Source organism: Myxocyprinus asiaticus, chromosome 14, assembly GCF_019703515.2.
Source record: "Myxocyprinus asiaticus isolate MX2 ecotype Aquarium Trade chromosome 14, UBuf_Myxa_2, whole genome shotgun sequence".
In the NCBI taxonomy this organism is placed as follows: Eukaryota; Metazoa; Chordata; class Actinopteri; order Cypriniformes; family Catostomidae; genus Myxocyprinus; species Myxocyprinus asiaticus.
In genome coordinates this window covers 13,748,236-13,762,534 of record NC_059357.1, presented here as the reverse complement: position 1 = coordinate 13,762,534, position 14,299 = coordinate 13,748,236, and the positions used below count along the sequence as shown (strand labels likewise).

At 38.3% G+C, this 14,299-nt stretch overlaps 1 protein-coding gene and 1 long non-coding RNA gene across 4 annotated transcripts; both read left to right on the top strand.

The window, feature by feature from the left end:
- Positions 1 to 52: 52 nt before the first annotated feature.
- LOC127452367 (uncharacterized) lies at positions 53 to 2,321 on the top strand. Of its 2 annotated transcripts, none has more exons than XR_007899241.1 (5): positions 53 to 181; positions 727 to 861; positions 1,590 to 1,673; positions 1,908 to 1,995; positions 2,241 to 2,321. It is a non-coding gene; the product is annotated as an uncharacterized LOC127452367 (long non-coding RNA). The 2 variants fall into 2 exon arrangements; XR_007899240.1 differs by having other exon boundaries at positions 1,808 to 1,995.
- A 1,017-nt stretch (positions 2,322 to 3,338) lies between these two features.
- LOC127452357 (uncharacterized) lies at positions 3,339 to 7,011 on the top strand. Of its 2 annotated transcripts, XR_007899239.1 has the most exons (3): positions 3,339 to 3,667; positions 5,535 to 6,550; positions 6,650 to 7,011. XR_007899239.1 is itself a non-coding variant. In XM_051717782.1 (2 exons), the coding sequence occupies exons 1-2, from the start codon at positions 3,478 to 3,480 to the stop codon at positions 6,260 to 6,262; spliced, it is 918 nt and encodes a 305-aa protein (XP_051573742.1). In that variant the 5' UTR covers positions 3,339 to 3,477; the 3' UTR covers positions 6,263 to 7,011. The 2 variants fall into 2 exon arrangements, 1 of the variants encoding a protein (XP_051573742.1); XM_051717782.1 differs by having other exon boundaries at positions 5,535 to 7,011.
- Positions 7,012 to 14,299: the final 7,288 nt, after the last annotated feature.

Here is a 14,299-nt window from a genome sequence, read left to right as displayed (position 1 = left end):
ATCAGAGATCAGCTCCAAAACAGCTTATGACTGCATCCTCAGAAGTCCCTGTAATGATTTCAACCCACCTCACAATGCCCAAACTGTGTCCGATTATACAAGAAAGAGCAGCGTAAAAGCCCGAACACATTAAATGGGGAGGAGATGGAGGAGGAGAAAAAGGAGGTCACCTCAAAACCAGGTAAATGTATTTAATCATTGTTTCTCATTTAGTAACTTAGTTTGTCTGGGTTCTCTACCAATGTATCCTTACATTTTTCTTAGATCTTAGAGTATTCTTAGTTTTTCATGCCATAACATTTCGCGCATAGTCAAGCGCTGTAGCCTTTCAAAGTATAGTCTATTGACCGCAAGCTTGTACAGATGTGTTCGATGTATTTGCACTAAGACTGCTTTGTGATACTCTTTAGCACAGTCAATGGCAGGTGCATGTGCAGACGATGTACAGAAATGCTGAATGTCTATAACAACTGGGCTGCATGTGGATAATACATGCAAACTGTGCTGAGGACAAAATTTGTGTCATGCGTTGAAAAATAAAGTATACGTGTGGCCTTTACTGTTTGTTCAAAGAGATCTTAAGAGGCCAGCAGTTATTTTATTTTTATTAAAAAAATTATTTAGATGTTTAGTCATTGAGTTTTTATTGAGTACCATTAGGTCCTTTTTGACCCCCTGTAAATTTCTCTTTTACTTTAGAAATCAATTATTTTTTCTCTTGTGTAGACATTGTTCATGGAGGATGATTAATTTGGGTGAAGGGGAGAGTTCTACACCCAACTCAAAAGTTTGTGTGGCATCACTACAATGCAAATTTCTGTAGACCCTACAACCTGCATAGACATGAATACACTCACACAGGTCAGTGAGAGTACAAAATCTCTCTCTACACTCACTGAGCACTTTATTATGAACACCTGTACATCTACTTATTCATGCGATTATCTAATCAGCCAATAGTGTTGCAGCAGTGCAATGCAAAAAATCTCAGATACAGGTCAGGAGCTTCAGTTAATGTTCACATCAACCATCAGAATGGGGGAAAAATGTGATCTGAGTGATTTCAACCATGGCTGCTTTGAGTATTTCTGTAACTGCTGATCTCATGGGATTTTCACGCACAACAGTCTCTAGAGTTTACTCAGAATGGTGCCAAAAACAAAAAAACATCCAATGAGTGGCAGTTCTGCGGATGGAAACGCCTTGTTGAAGAGAGAGGTCAACGGAGAATGGCCAGACTGGTTTGAGCTAACAGAAAGGCTACAGTAACTCAGATAACCACTCTGTACAATTGTAGTGAGCAGAATAGCATCTCAGAATGCACAACACGTCGAACCTTGAGGCAGATGGTCTACAACAGCAGAAGACTACATCAGGCACTTTAATAGGACCATAGTGTTCCTAATAAAGTGTAGTAAACACAACATACATGTTCATAACACTCATATCGAAGCAAGCTAGTCATAGCGGCAAAGGTAGTATAGTTACTCAGTCAACATCTCTTAAGATAACAAACCACATCTGGAAAAATATGAATTATTTATGCTCATTCTTGACTGCAATTCTGTGTCTGTTTTACACTTCCACAGATGAGAAGCTATTCTGGTGCAATCAGTGTAATATTGGCATAATCCAGAAGTATCACCTTTTACAGCACAAAATAACATGCCATGGTGAGTTTAATCAACAAACACTTCAGTTGTTATTTTTGAATTTAAAATAGTTTCTGTATTTTTATCTTTTGTATGTATTTACAAGCTAAATTAGAAATTGGCAGTATGATGCTAGTATTTGTTGTTGTCTTTAGGGGCACAGTGATGAAGCTAGCACAGAGGAAGAGCCTAATTTCTGCTATAATAGATCAAAGGATAAAAGAGCTGAAAAGAATTAACATTCTTTTTTATCAGTTAACAAAGCCATACACAGAGATTCCTGAAGACTTGTCAAACACTGTTAGTGAGAGCACTTGAGAAGAAGCTGCATCCACAAATCAAGGTAAAGATACTGATTGTCATGCAACCCCAAAAAGCATCACAACAGCCCAACCATAAGTCCCAAGCAATGAAGGAAGGCCCTGCAATAAGACATTAGAGGGCAGAAAAAATACTTTCTCACATCCAAAATGTTGAGTGCTAGGGAACTTCAGGACCAGAATTGAGAACCTCTTGGTTGATGATTGACAGGTGTGCTGCTGTTGCTGATGTGCTCTTTTACCTGACAGAAGAATTGTTTTGTTTCAGACACAGAGGCAAGAGAGTTCCACTGGGAAGAAGCTTGTCACGACAGACTAGACACATACCAACGTTTAAAGAAAATATCCCAAGACTGTCACAGATTGATAGAAAGTATAAATTACATTTTTAAGTGTTATGTTTTTAAAGAGTAACATGTTTTGTTTGTTTTGTAAATATCTTTTACAGTGGATTTTATATCTGTCTCAATCTTAGTTTTATACTTTTAAGGAATATTTAAATTTAGCCTATATTGTAATTTGTAAATCACACTTAGCATATTTTTAAATAGTACACAGTGTGTTCTAATGATGGAATATGTTTTCCCATTTGATTTTCTGTCATAAAATAGCTTTTCATAACAACAATAAAAAAAATTGTTTTCCGTCACTAAAGCCTAGCTCATCACTATTATCTATGGGAAGAACTAATTGTGCACTCTTCTTAGCCTTTCCATAAAACATTGCCGTGTTCATTTTTGTCTGAAAAGAAGAAATTTTTTTTTTACTTATTTATGCTTCAATGCAATTCTTTTACAGTAAACATTTTCAAATAAATAATTAATATAATAGATGCCACTTTCTATAAAAATTCCCACTGAGCTGCCATATGGCAACGTGGTACCGGGTTGCCATTTGGCAATATTCATATTTTCTTATCTGTATCTAATTAACTTATCAAAAAAAAAAAATAAATAAATAAAATAAAAAATACATAAATAAATAAAAAAACAGGATGTAAAAGATATTTTCGAAATGTGAAATAGTGCAACAACCGAAATGTGTTTACTAGAGCATGAATAAAATAAGGTTGTATTCATGAACATTAGTTAACTTCATTAGTTAACATGAACTAACAATGAACAACACATCTACAGCACTTATTAATCTTGATTGTTAATTTAAATATATACTAATGTTGTATACGTTAACATCATTTATTGCATTATGAACTAACACAGTAGAGCACTATTATAAATTGTGACTAAAACTAAAACTTGATTTGTTGCACAGTATATGCAAATTAATATATTATAGCTCAGAGTAACAGCTGTAATATCCCTCCTACCCTGTGAATGGTGCTAGATACCCTTTAGTACCTTCATCAACCGTATTGTTTTGGTGTCTTGATCTGACGTTTGAAAGAGGGAACTTTCCCACACGTTCGTCTATGTGTTATTCCTATTGCCTCTATTGATTCTGTTTACTTTATCGTTTAAATACAGTGATCTTTAGAAAGTAGCAACATGACTAAACTGGACCGTTTGAACACTTTCATGACTGAGCGCTTGATGGCAGCCGTGAAGGAGATCATTTTCACAGTCGGCAAGACAGTTCAGGAGTACGAGGAGGAAACAGCACGAATCAGAAACGAAAATGAACGGTTGAAAGGCATGTTACGGGACTCAGGATGCTTCCCTGACCACACAAATCCTGGTATGACGGTTTATATGTCGTGCTGAGACACACAACTCTGTTACGTTACATGCGTAATCTCCCAAGAACAGGTGCATCATTTTGTTGAACAGTTTAAAATAGGTGACCACATTTTTCATCCGATCAGAAAAGGCAGTTTTTTTTATAAGATCTCCTAACTGGCGTGAGGTGTCATTATTTATTTGTCTGTATACTGTGTTTTGGTTGTGGTCACGAGATTCATAAATTCATCTGTGATCTAAAATATCGAAGATGAATACCATCCGCCCTAAAAATAATAGTGCAAAAAGACTGTAGGTTAAAGACCCCATGAAATTATACTTGGGAGTTTTGTAGCTTTTAGCCTATGTCTGTTAGTATTAAAGATGTCTGTATTCTAGTTTACTCCTTAAAGTTGACAAAATTAACTTGTAGCAGAGATATATGCATTTAAAAATTACAATCTTATTCATTCTGGAAAACCAAAAATATTGATGACTCATCTTGCACTTATTGGTGTGTCCAATGTTTCGACCAATAAAATGCTGTCTTGAATGAGAATCCCCTCCTCCTAATACCACCTGCTTTTCGATATGTCCCACCCCAACTTGCTGTTACAATAGAGCGCAACAGTCCCATTCATTTATCCCATAGACTAATTGATTTTCAACGATAACTTAGAAACCTTTCAAAACAGACCTACTGTGAGCTACGAGGTTGTTCATCGCTGGTATATCCGTCTGCGTTATCTCAACTTCATTGTTTAAAAATCATGTTTGATAGCGGAATTCATGGTAAACAACTACATTACCCATGGTACAGCAGAGAAAGATCCACCATTTAGAGAACCGTGTTCAATGAAACCTGCAAAACGTGGCTCGGAGTAACCGCACGCTCCCATGACGCACTGTGAATGATGTAATTGAGTTGGTCTCCCTTCACCCTTAAAATACTTGTATACTTTATTTGTACATATTGGGATATTTTTCAATAAACTTAAAATATATTGTTTCTATACTTATAATCAACAACCTAAAATCAATAATTTTAGCTTTTTATTCAATTACATCATTCGCAATTCGCTTCATGGGATTGTAGTCCATGCCCTAAGTAAAGACGGTTAGTACACAGCCTTGTACCTTTGTCTTTATGTCTGATTTTCAAATACATTTCTTGCCTCAAAACAAAGTTTGTGATGTTGTGAATCACCTCGGAGCTGGTTGGTTTGGTTCATGGCTCACAACTGTTTTATGAAGGATTTTATTAAAGTCTATGGAAGTAATGAATGGGGAAAATACTTCCAGAACCCAGATGGTTGAAAAAGTGGGTGGTCACTATACAGTAGAGTATAGTATATATATATAAGTAGTTTGAGAGTGTAGAGAGACCGACTCGATTGTGTCATTCGTAGTGCATCATGGAAGTGGTTGGTCGCTGCTGGGCTCTTGCTGCTGTTTGTTTGCCATTACTCTCGGACTGGTGGATTTTTCCCTTTATGATTATGGATAGTGTAGTTCCTTACCAGAATTCACAATTAAACTAGATTTTTATAAAATTAAGTTGAAATATTGTGGACTGATGACTTCAGCAGAAGCAAATACCATTAACAACCTTTGAGCTCACGGTAGGTTTATAAGTTATCGTTAATAAACAATTCCCCTACGAAAAAAAACGTATGGAACCAGACTGTTGCACTCTATAGGAAAAATGTCAACACATGAAAAAGGAACTGTGCTCATCATCAAGGTCTGCTTAATAAGAGAATATCCATAGGTTGTTGGGAGCTGCAGTGTACATGGGAGGTTTACAGGTAGCTTCAGTTCTACAATATATTTCTAGCTTTCCATCTGCAAGAAGTAAATGTTATGATTTTGCTCCCTTTTACCAGCCCTTGTGCAGTCTTATCAGCCTGTCTCCCCTGGGCAGCCCAGATGGGTACCCAGCCAGAACGAGGAACCAGAATCCCTTGAAGAGATCCAGCAGGACCAGAGCCAAAGTGAAACACATCCGCATATAAAACCAGAACTTGAGTACTCTGCCAACAATTACCAAGAATCTGCAGCTTTGCCATCAAAAGCTGACAACAACAATGAGGGCTCACAGTGTGCCGATCACACTGATACTAATCCTTTTGATAATGAGGTTATAAACTATAATTTCCCAACCAAAATCAAAGCTGAATTCATAAACTCTGACTTATGTTCAATCAATCCTGCAGAGAGCACTGAAGATCGATATCAGAGTTGGTCACCACATAGTCCAGACTTGCCTTTAGTGGACCTCTACAGAGCACAACACCCGAATCAGCCAACATACATTACCAGTGAAGCTCTGCCCACAGTATCCCAGCAAAGTGGTTTGTCTCAAGATTCTCATCATTTTTCATATCACAACATATTATGTACCAACAGTTCCTACTGTAACAGTAAATGCTGTGAAATGCAGAAAAGGACAATAGCCAAATCAAGCCCTGTCTGGAGGTATTTCTCTCTTAAAGAGGGAGACTGTAGCAAAGCTGTGTGCCTTATGTGTAAAGCCATCATATCCCGTGGTCGGAAAGAATACACAACATCTGCTCTTTTAAAGCACCTTCGCATGAAACATGGTAAATGTTGATTTTGGCATTTGCCCTCTGATGTACTGTATGTACAGTATTAAAATCAGCAGGAAGTCACTCCTGCTCAATCTGGTACAACTACCTTCATAAAGGTGCCTCAATAGCATGAACATGAGGAAGACTTGGTCTGTGTTATTCCTGCAAGAAATGCACTCATCTTTGACAGTGATAAGAATAACAAGTTGATGACTGAGAGACATTGCAAAAAAGACTGGAAACCATTAAACCACTCTGTCAGAATGGACACTGGCTGTTGTGCATCACGGTAACCCTTGATCCTCAGCAAGGTGCATTGTGTGATATACATTATATTGTATTACGTAACATATTTTATGTTGTTGTTTAACCGTCAGTTTTATGATGGTTTACTATACCAATTGTTTCAGAAACAACCCCAAATGGAATGGGCTGAGATAAGCAGTCGGAGACCTTGCAGCTCCTGTGGACAGGTCACCCTTTGCCTATCAATTACAGTTACAAACATGGCCTAAAATACATCTTCTACCTTGGCACACCTTTGTAAGATTTCTTTATACTTGAGCTCACTAGTAAGACTTGATGCATGGTTTTTGTATTCTCTCAAAATCAGATTGAGGGAAACGTGTCTTACAAGACATGATTAATATTAAAGGAATATTCCGTGTTCAATACAAGTTAAGCTCAATCAACAGCATTTGTGGCAAATTGTTGATTATAAATTCCTTGTATGTGGAAGCATACTTGGCAATAAAGCTCTTTCTGATTCTGATTCTGATTTAGATTGCTGCTCCGTAATAATTCTGCAGTTTTTTTTTCTGTAACTGCTGGTCTTGGATCAGTTTCTCTCACTCAAACCCAAACTATTAGTGGGGCAGGAAAAGCTGACTCTAAATCAGCACCTGCGGCCAACTGAAACCACATCGCTTGCTGTGCGGATCTGCAGAGAAAATTTCATCTTTTTTTTATTTTTTATAATTATACATGTAAAACAAATTTTAACTAAAAGTAGTGCAATTCATGGAGTAAAACATATTTAATAAATTATGGTATCATTAAAATGAGTTCATCCCTAATTACACAGCAACCTTTATAATCAACTCAAGCTAATCTTCACTGAGATGAGTCTAGAAAAAAATGAATTCACAAGATATAACACTTGAACAAGTGAAGCATTGCCTACTGCGAGGGCATAGACCCCCCCCCCCATGATCAAAATAAACAAGTACAAACCCCCCCCCCCCCCCACACATTATTTATACCATGATCAATGGAAACATGCAAATGCTTTACACTACAACTGCAAGTTTTCAGTCATTATTTAAAAAAAAAAAAAAAAATGTATGTGCTCCCCAAAGACATAAACTGCATAAATTATGAAGACATAAAATAAAACGGCGCACTACTATAACTGTTCAAATTAAAATGAGGAAGCGATTCCTGAGAAAGACTTGATATTTGAACTCAACAGCCAAACAAACACACCCCTCCCTTCAGTGCTCCTTCAGCTGTTTCAAATTGAGAAACGGACGGGGTACGAAAGTTATGAATCAAAGAACAAATCATCAGTAGTATAGTGGAGAGCAAAAATGACACAAACACACTGATAAAACCAGCATCAATTTAATTCCCAACCACTGCCCCATGCATTGATGTAATGCTAGTAAAGTTTCGTCTTTTGAAGTCTGTCATGCACCCTCTCTCTCTTTAGGACACACATGCATTATCTCTCACTCAAAAGTACATAATGATTGAGGGTCCCACCTACATGTGTGTGTTAGGTATGTGATTGGTTCTTAAGAAAGCCAATTCACTGATTTGAGCCAATCACAATGTCATGTTCGAAAAGATACGAGGCGTTTCTTAATATGTGTTCTTGTCTGTACTTGTGGACTTGTTAAACGTCACAGCCCAAGTACTGTTCCAGTTGAAAGTCCGCATTTAGCCAAGTACAGTCCAAATGCCCGGATGTGTTCTTGCTCTGCCCATTTTATTGAGGACGCATCGGGAGGTGACTTGTGTGGACTTGGGACAGCCAAGTATCCCAGAATGCATTTCGCACCAACCAGTGGCAATGGCAGAGGAGAAAGCACACAGCTGTAAGTTATAATTTTCAAAATACTACTGTTGTTGTGTCACGGAATGTAGTTTTAAGATTTTTAAACTGTTTAAACTTCAAATCTGTGGTCAATTTATCAAGATAGAGCCTTCTTGAAAATTTGCTCTGTCGTTTTCAGAGATGTGAAGTCCCACTATCTATCAAGATGACTTGGCAGTCAGCGCTCATGGTACCCCGCTGAGAACAACCTTATCTCGGCAAATCCTTTTGAAATTTGCCGCTGGCTCTGATGTCTCTGTAGTCATGGATAAACAAGATATAATTTGTTTTGGGTACATCTAACGGGCAATATTTGGCCTCAGAATCTAAATCTATTATTTGTTCCCTGGGCTAATCGGTTTGGCTGAGGGCAAAGTTAAGGTTCATAACTTTAACATTTTAACATTGTACTAGAGCGCTGCCTTTGTACTTTTGACCACATTGTTTGCTTGTCTTTATTCCCTATTGTACAAATGTATTTATTGTGCATTAAAACGAACATTTAAGCAAAATTTTAATCAAGGGACAACTGAGGAAATTCTTCAAAAAGTGGATGGGAGTGAGTATTGATTTTGAGTGCTTGTATCATTGCCTGTATGTCTGGGGAAGGGTTGGACCAAGATTTGGGCAGTCTCCATCCATAATAATTAATATCTTATTGAAGTGGCAGTGTGTCGCTCTTTGTTTATGCTTTTGTAGGACAAGCGCATCATGTACAGATCCTAGATTGCCAATGTACACATCCAAAAATGCACCCTTGGCATCACAGATGCTCTGCGGTAGCACTGAGGGGAAATGTAACATTTCTGTTTATGTAACATTTCTTCTGTGGCTCTGCAGGACGAAGAATCCTGATGTGGCACCCATCGCTGGCACCGGCAGCACAGCGGAATGCCTCATGGCCAGCAAGACGAACAAAGCTGCCCCCCCACCTCCTCTGTCTCCTCTGGTTTGGGGAAAAGAATAGCTCAGTGAAGGATGGTCATCATTTCCTCCACGACGTTGTGGACAGTCCTGAAAACTGTGACTAGTGGCATGGCAAAGATTTCTGCAGTTACCCTGTAAGAGGCTCCATAGGCAAGCCAGTATACCGTGACAGCACCTCAATTTCATGGCTCCATCCATGGGCTTTTTGCCGGGGCAGCATCTGGACCAGCATGGTGATGCTGATAGCCTGAAGGCTGGTTTCAAGTCAGCTCCAGAAAAGAACATGGCGAGGATAGGCACATGGTGATTCATTTGTGCATACCTTTGTAAGGGACTTTGGTCCAGTTAAAAAAAAAAATCTCTTTTTAGAAATTTGTAACATTGTTTATTAATTGTTATATTAATTATGTATTTATTGCTTATTTTTGTGTTTTTACTATTTAATATTTATTCAACTGTATTCTAAATATATTGTCTGATATGAATTGTTGAAGTCTACCAGAATTAAATTTTCCTCTAACATCTGAGGGAAATTGCTTGATAGGCAGTGTAAGAGCACACCTGTCTTCCCAGGTTCTGAGTCAACAAGTTACTGTAGCCTACATGATTACTGTATCATAGACATGAAATATCCTGTTTGTGCTGAAGTCTGTCCTGGTTAATGATTAATGATGTACATGACACAGATGAGGTACAGGTACTTCTATTTGGCATACTTGTTATTGAGAAACGCACATGGAGTCAATAGAACAAAAGAGTCGATTCCTATCTAGAGTCGACTCCGATTCCATGTCTTGTCAGAGTCAAGGAATCGACTCTTTGGGAGTCGACTCCCTATCCCTACAGGGAAGACCGTTTACATTTTCCTCCTACCCCACACCGAAAATAATCATTTACTCACACTCATGCTATCCCAGATGTGTGTGACTTTCTTTTTTCAGCAGAACAGTTGAGAAGAAAGGTGTAGGTGAGAAACAGATAGTCAGAAGTCTTTTTTAAGTCTAAATCTCCACATTAACTTTAACTTTCAGATGTGTAAAGGTGAAAATGGAGATTTAGATTAGAAAAGGGACTAAAGGGAAAGAAAAGGGATTAGAAAAGGGACTTAGATTTTGATCTGTTTCTCACCCACACCTATCATATTGCTTCTGAAGACAAGTATTTAACCACTGGAGTCATATGGATTACTTCTAGTTTCCTTTATGTGATATTTGGAGCTACAAAAGTGTGATCACCATTCACTTGCATTGTATCTGCAGAGCTGAGATATTCTTCGAAAAATCTTTGTGTTCTGCTGAAGAAAGAAAGTCATACACATCTGGGATGGCATGAGGGTGAGTAAATGATGAGAGAATTTTCATTTTTGGGTGAACTATCCCCTTAACTTTTTAAAGTTGGTGTTGTCAGCATGCACCGGGCTTCAGTAACTAATGAGCTTGCATGTTTTTTCACTGTTTGCAAGTTTTTTAACACCATTTTTGTTGTTTATTGTGCTGTTACTTTTGGTAACTTCTTGTTTTGTGTGGACTCTGAAGTTAATTTTCTACTAAAAATGACCTGTTCATGATTAAAAATGACCAAAATGTCACAATGTCATGTGGTACATGATTAAATGTGTTTATAAGGAAAATTCAAAATGTGAAATGTTCCAATTAAATGGTTATTTAAATTTTACTGAATGTACATCAGATTGTTAAAAGCTACTGTATTAACTGAAATGTTTGTTAAATTTACTCTCTCTAATAAATATTATGTCATGAAGTTAAGTAGATCTTACTTAATTTTATACCATTAACATTTACTGTGCAAAAACTTGCAAAAATAAAAAACAAATTCTTCAGTATTCTCATTCTTTATTTTTCTCAGCAGCTGAAGTGGAGTTCTAGCTTTGAAACAGAAACAATGCCTACAGAGATCCATCAGAAACAGAACCAGGTACCAAATGACCAGTTCGCCTCCAGCCATGTAGATCTGGTGCCTGTATCAGACATCAGTTTGCCTTCTCCCCAATAAGAGACAAACTAGTTAAAACAGATAGTGACTTTGAAACACACACTTTAAAAGAATATCCGTGTGATGTTAAAACAGAGCCCATTGAAAGTCTTAATTCACATTCGACCAATGCTAACACGTCACCCCATAGTCCGTTACCTCATTGTTCAGCTCAGTTGTCTGCTACTACTGAAGTTAGTCACAGGTCTGATCCTAATGTTTTCATCCCATCAAATTCCAGAACTGATCTAGAATCACCTAACCATATGAACAGTTGCTCTAAGATAAAATCTAGAGATTTTCAAATGTCTGTCAGTAAGATCAGCCTCAATGTGTTAAAGACCACTTGTCCTGAATCAGGCACAGCTCAAAAAACTACAGCACCTCACATCAAAACACTGTCTCTAGATCAGCCAAGAGCAGTGCTCATGATGCTGTCAGTACCAATGGTCCTCTCAATGCTTCAGTCAACCCCATACGTCTTGCGCCATTTAGTAGGGAAGTCAGGCAGTGAAGGGGAAAGACATGTATGCACCCAATGTGGAAAACTGTTCCCTCATTATTCACGGCTAAAGGTGCACATGCGCATACATACAGGGGAGAAACCGTATGCCTGTGCCCAGTGTGGAAAATGCTTCAACAATGATGGAACTGAGGAACCACAGCCGCGTGCATCTGCAATTGCGTCTGTATGACTGTCCAGTGTGTTCATGTAGTTTTAAGGATGCATACACCTGTCGAAATCACATGTGGGTACATACTAAGTCAGGCCACACTTCTTCAGCCTTAGCGGGCAAATTAAACAGGACTTAAGTTACAAAAGAAAGGCTCATGGGAAGGTTTTCCCACTGATCACGACATGCAGCCTAGTGCTGTTTGCTCTTTTGATCAAGACTCCTGCTCTTAAGAAGCACTGTAGGGTAGAGTTAAATAAAGTAACAGTTTCAACCTTGCTCCTTGGTGCCTTCCAGCACTGAACATGTAGGTGTCACTCTAATTTGACACACAATTCAGGTCAACTGAGCTGAGTTGAATCAGGTGTGTTGTGCGGTGCTTGGAGGCCCCTATCGGCAGGATTGAGAGACATTGAAGAAGTAAATATAGGACTTCATAGGATGATAATTTCATGTGTTTAGAAACTAAAAGTCTCTATTTTCAATAGGGTATTTGATGGTGTTGTTCATGTTCCTGTTGTGTGTCCAGTAGGATACCATTAACAAGTCCCAGTTATTAGCAAAATGCTATTTTTTGCTTCTTTTAATTTGCTAAATTAAAATTAATTTGTTTGATTAGAAATATTCTCAAGAGCGGGCCTGGGTAGCTCAGCGAGTAAAGATGCTGACCACCACTACTGGAGTCACAAGTTCAAATCCAGGGCGTGCTGAGTGACTCCAGCCAGGTCTCCTAAGCAACCAAATTGGCCCGGAGCTAGGGAGGGTATTCACATGGGGTAACCTCCTCATTGTCACCATAATGTGGTTCACTCTCAGTGGGGCCCATGGTGAATTGTGTGTGGATACCACAGAGAATAGCGTGAAGCCTCCACACACACTATGTCTCTGTGGTAACACGCTTAACAAGCCAAGTGATAAGTTGTGCGAACTGAGGGTCTGAGATTCGTCCTCCACCACCCGGATTGAGGTGAGTCACTATGCCACCTTGAGGACTTGGAGCACACTGGGAATTGTGCATTCCAAATTGGGGAGCAAAAAAAAAAAAGAAATATTCTCGAGTGTGTACTCTTTTGGAGTGATCAGATGTAGATCTAAAACATTTTTTTTTTTTTTTTTTTTTTACTGATTGTGGAATTAAAGGTGCACAAAAAGTTTAACTTCTAAAGACATGAATTGTAATTTTCAATATATGTGGGAAATCATGAGCATTCACATTAAAATGAAGACTCCAGTCATATCAGTAACCTTAAAAAAAGTAGTTTTATTCTACATGGAGAGGGTCCACACATGGGGGCCGCCATGATAGAATCACATGACCAGCCGAAAACTACTCGCTTAATCTCGGTAACCGTCCTGTTATTTGACATTTTCACTCATTGATTAAAGTAATCATGGCTGACTGTGAGTACTAAATTTCTACAATGGCATCTGAAACTGAAGACTATTGATTTTAAATGATGCTGCATCCAAGCCGATAGGTGTCAGTGTAAGTCCAAATGACACAAAGACAAAAGTTACTGAGTGCACCTTTAAAGCCAAAGAACACTATTTGAGTGAAGGTCCTGACCTGATAGATCACCAAACATTTGTTGTACATCCACAAACCCACTATCTTTTTATCAAGAGATTACTTGAAATCATACAGGGAGATCTTGGAAGTCTGATCGGAAATCACCTGCTAGGGTACTAGCTAGGCATCTACCTTCCAGCACAATTCCAACTGTATTCAAACACACCTCAACCAATGGATCTTCAGGTTTCTCTCTTCAGGTTCACTAAGACATTTCCGAACTGGTTTGAACTAAATCGGCATAAAGGTTGATTAGAGCAAGTTCCCGCTAGATGGCAATGCTGAGCATTTTTTGAACGCTGGGATAAAGAAACGTACTATGATGTGTTCTGTATAGCTTTGAGTACTCTTTCTCAATTTTGTTTTAACTTTATATACTATAAAGCAGGTGATTAATTAATACACTCTTCTTGGCTGTAAAGAAGTGTTTTAAAGTTATAGATTCTTTCAGGATTAGGATTTCATCAGTGCAATTATAAGAGCTTTAAGGAGTGGTTGCACTGTTTAAAGGGGCATTCATACGAAACAGAGATTTGCTGTGACAAAGCAACCAAAAGTCATTCATTCGCAGTGTGTTGGCTATTGCAACCGTAGGCAATGTGACAAAAGTTGAGCAGAGTTCAGTTTTATACAAATGGAAAGCAATGTGACAAGGTGACTACAAATGAGAGTGCAGACAGTATAATTAAATGATACAGATGGATACTACTGTCGGATAGCAACGCCTACTGGCAACCAAAAGCACAGACACTCGGTAACATCTAGCGATTTAATTACTGTCTGTGTGAACGCCCCTTTA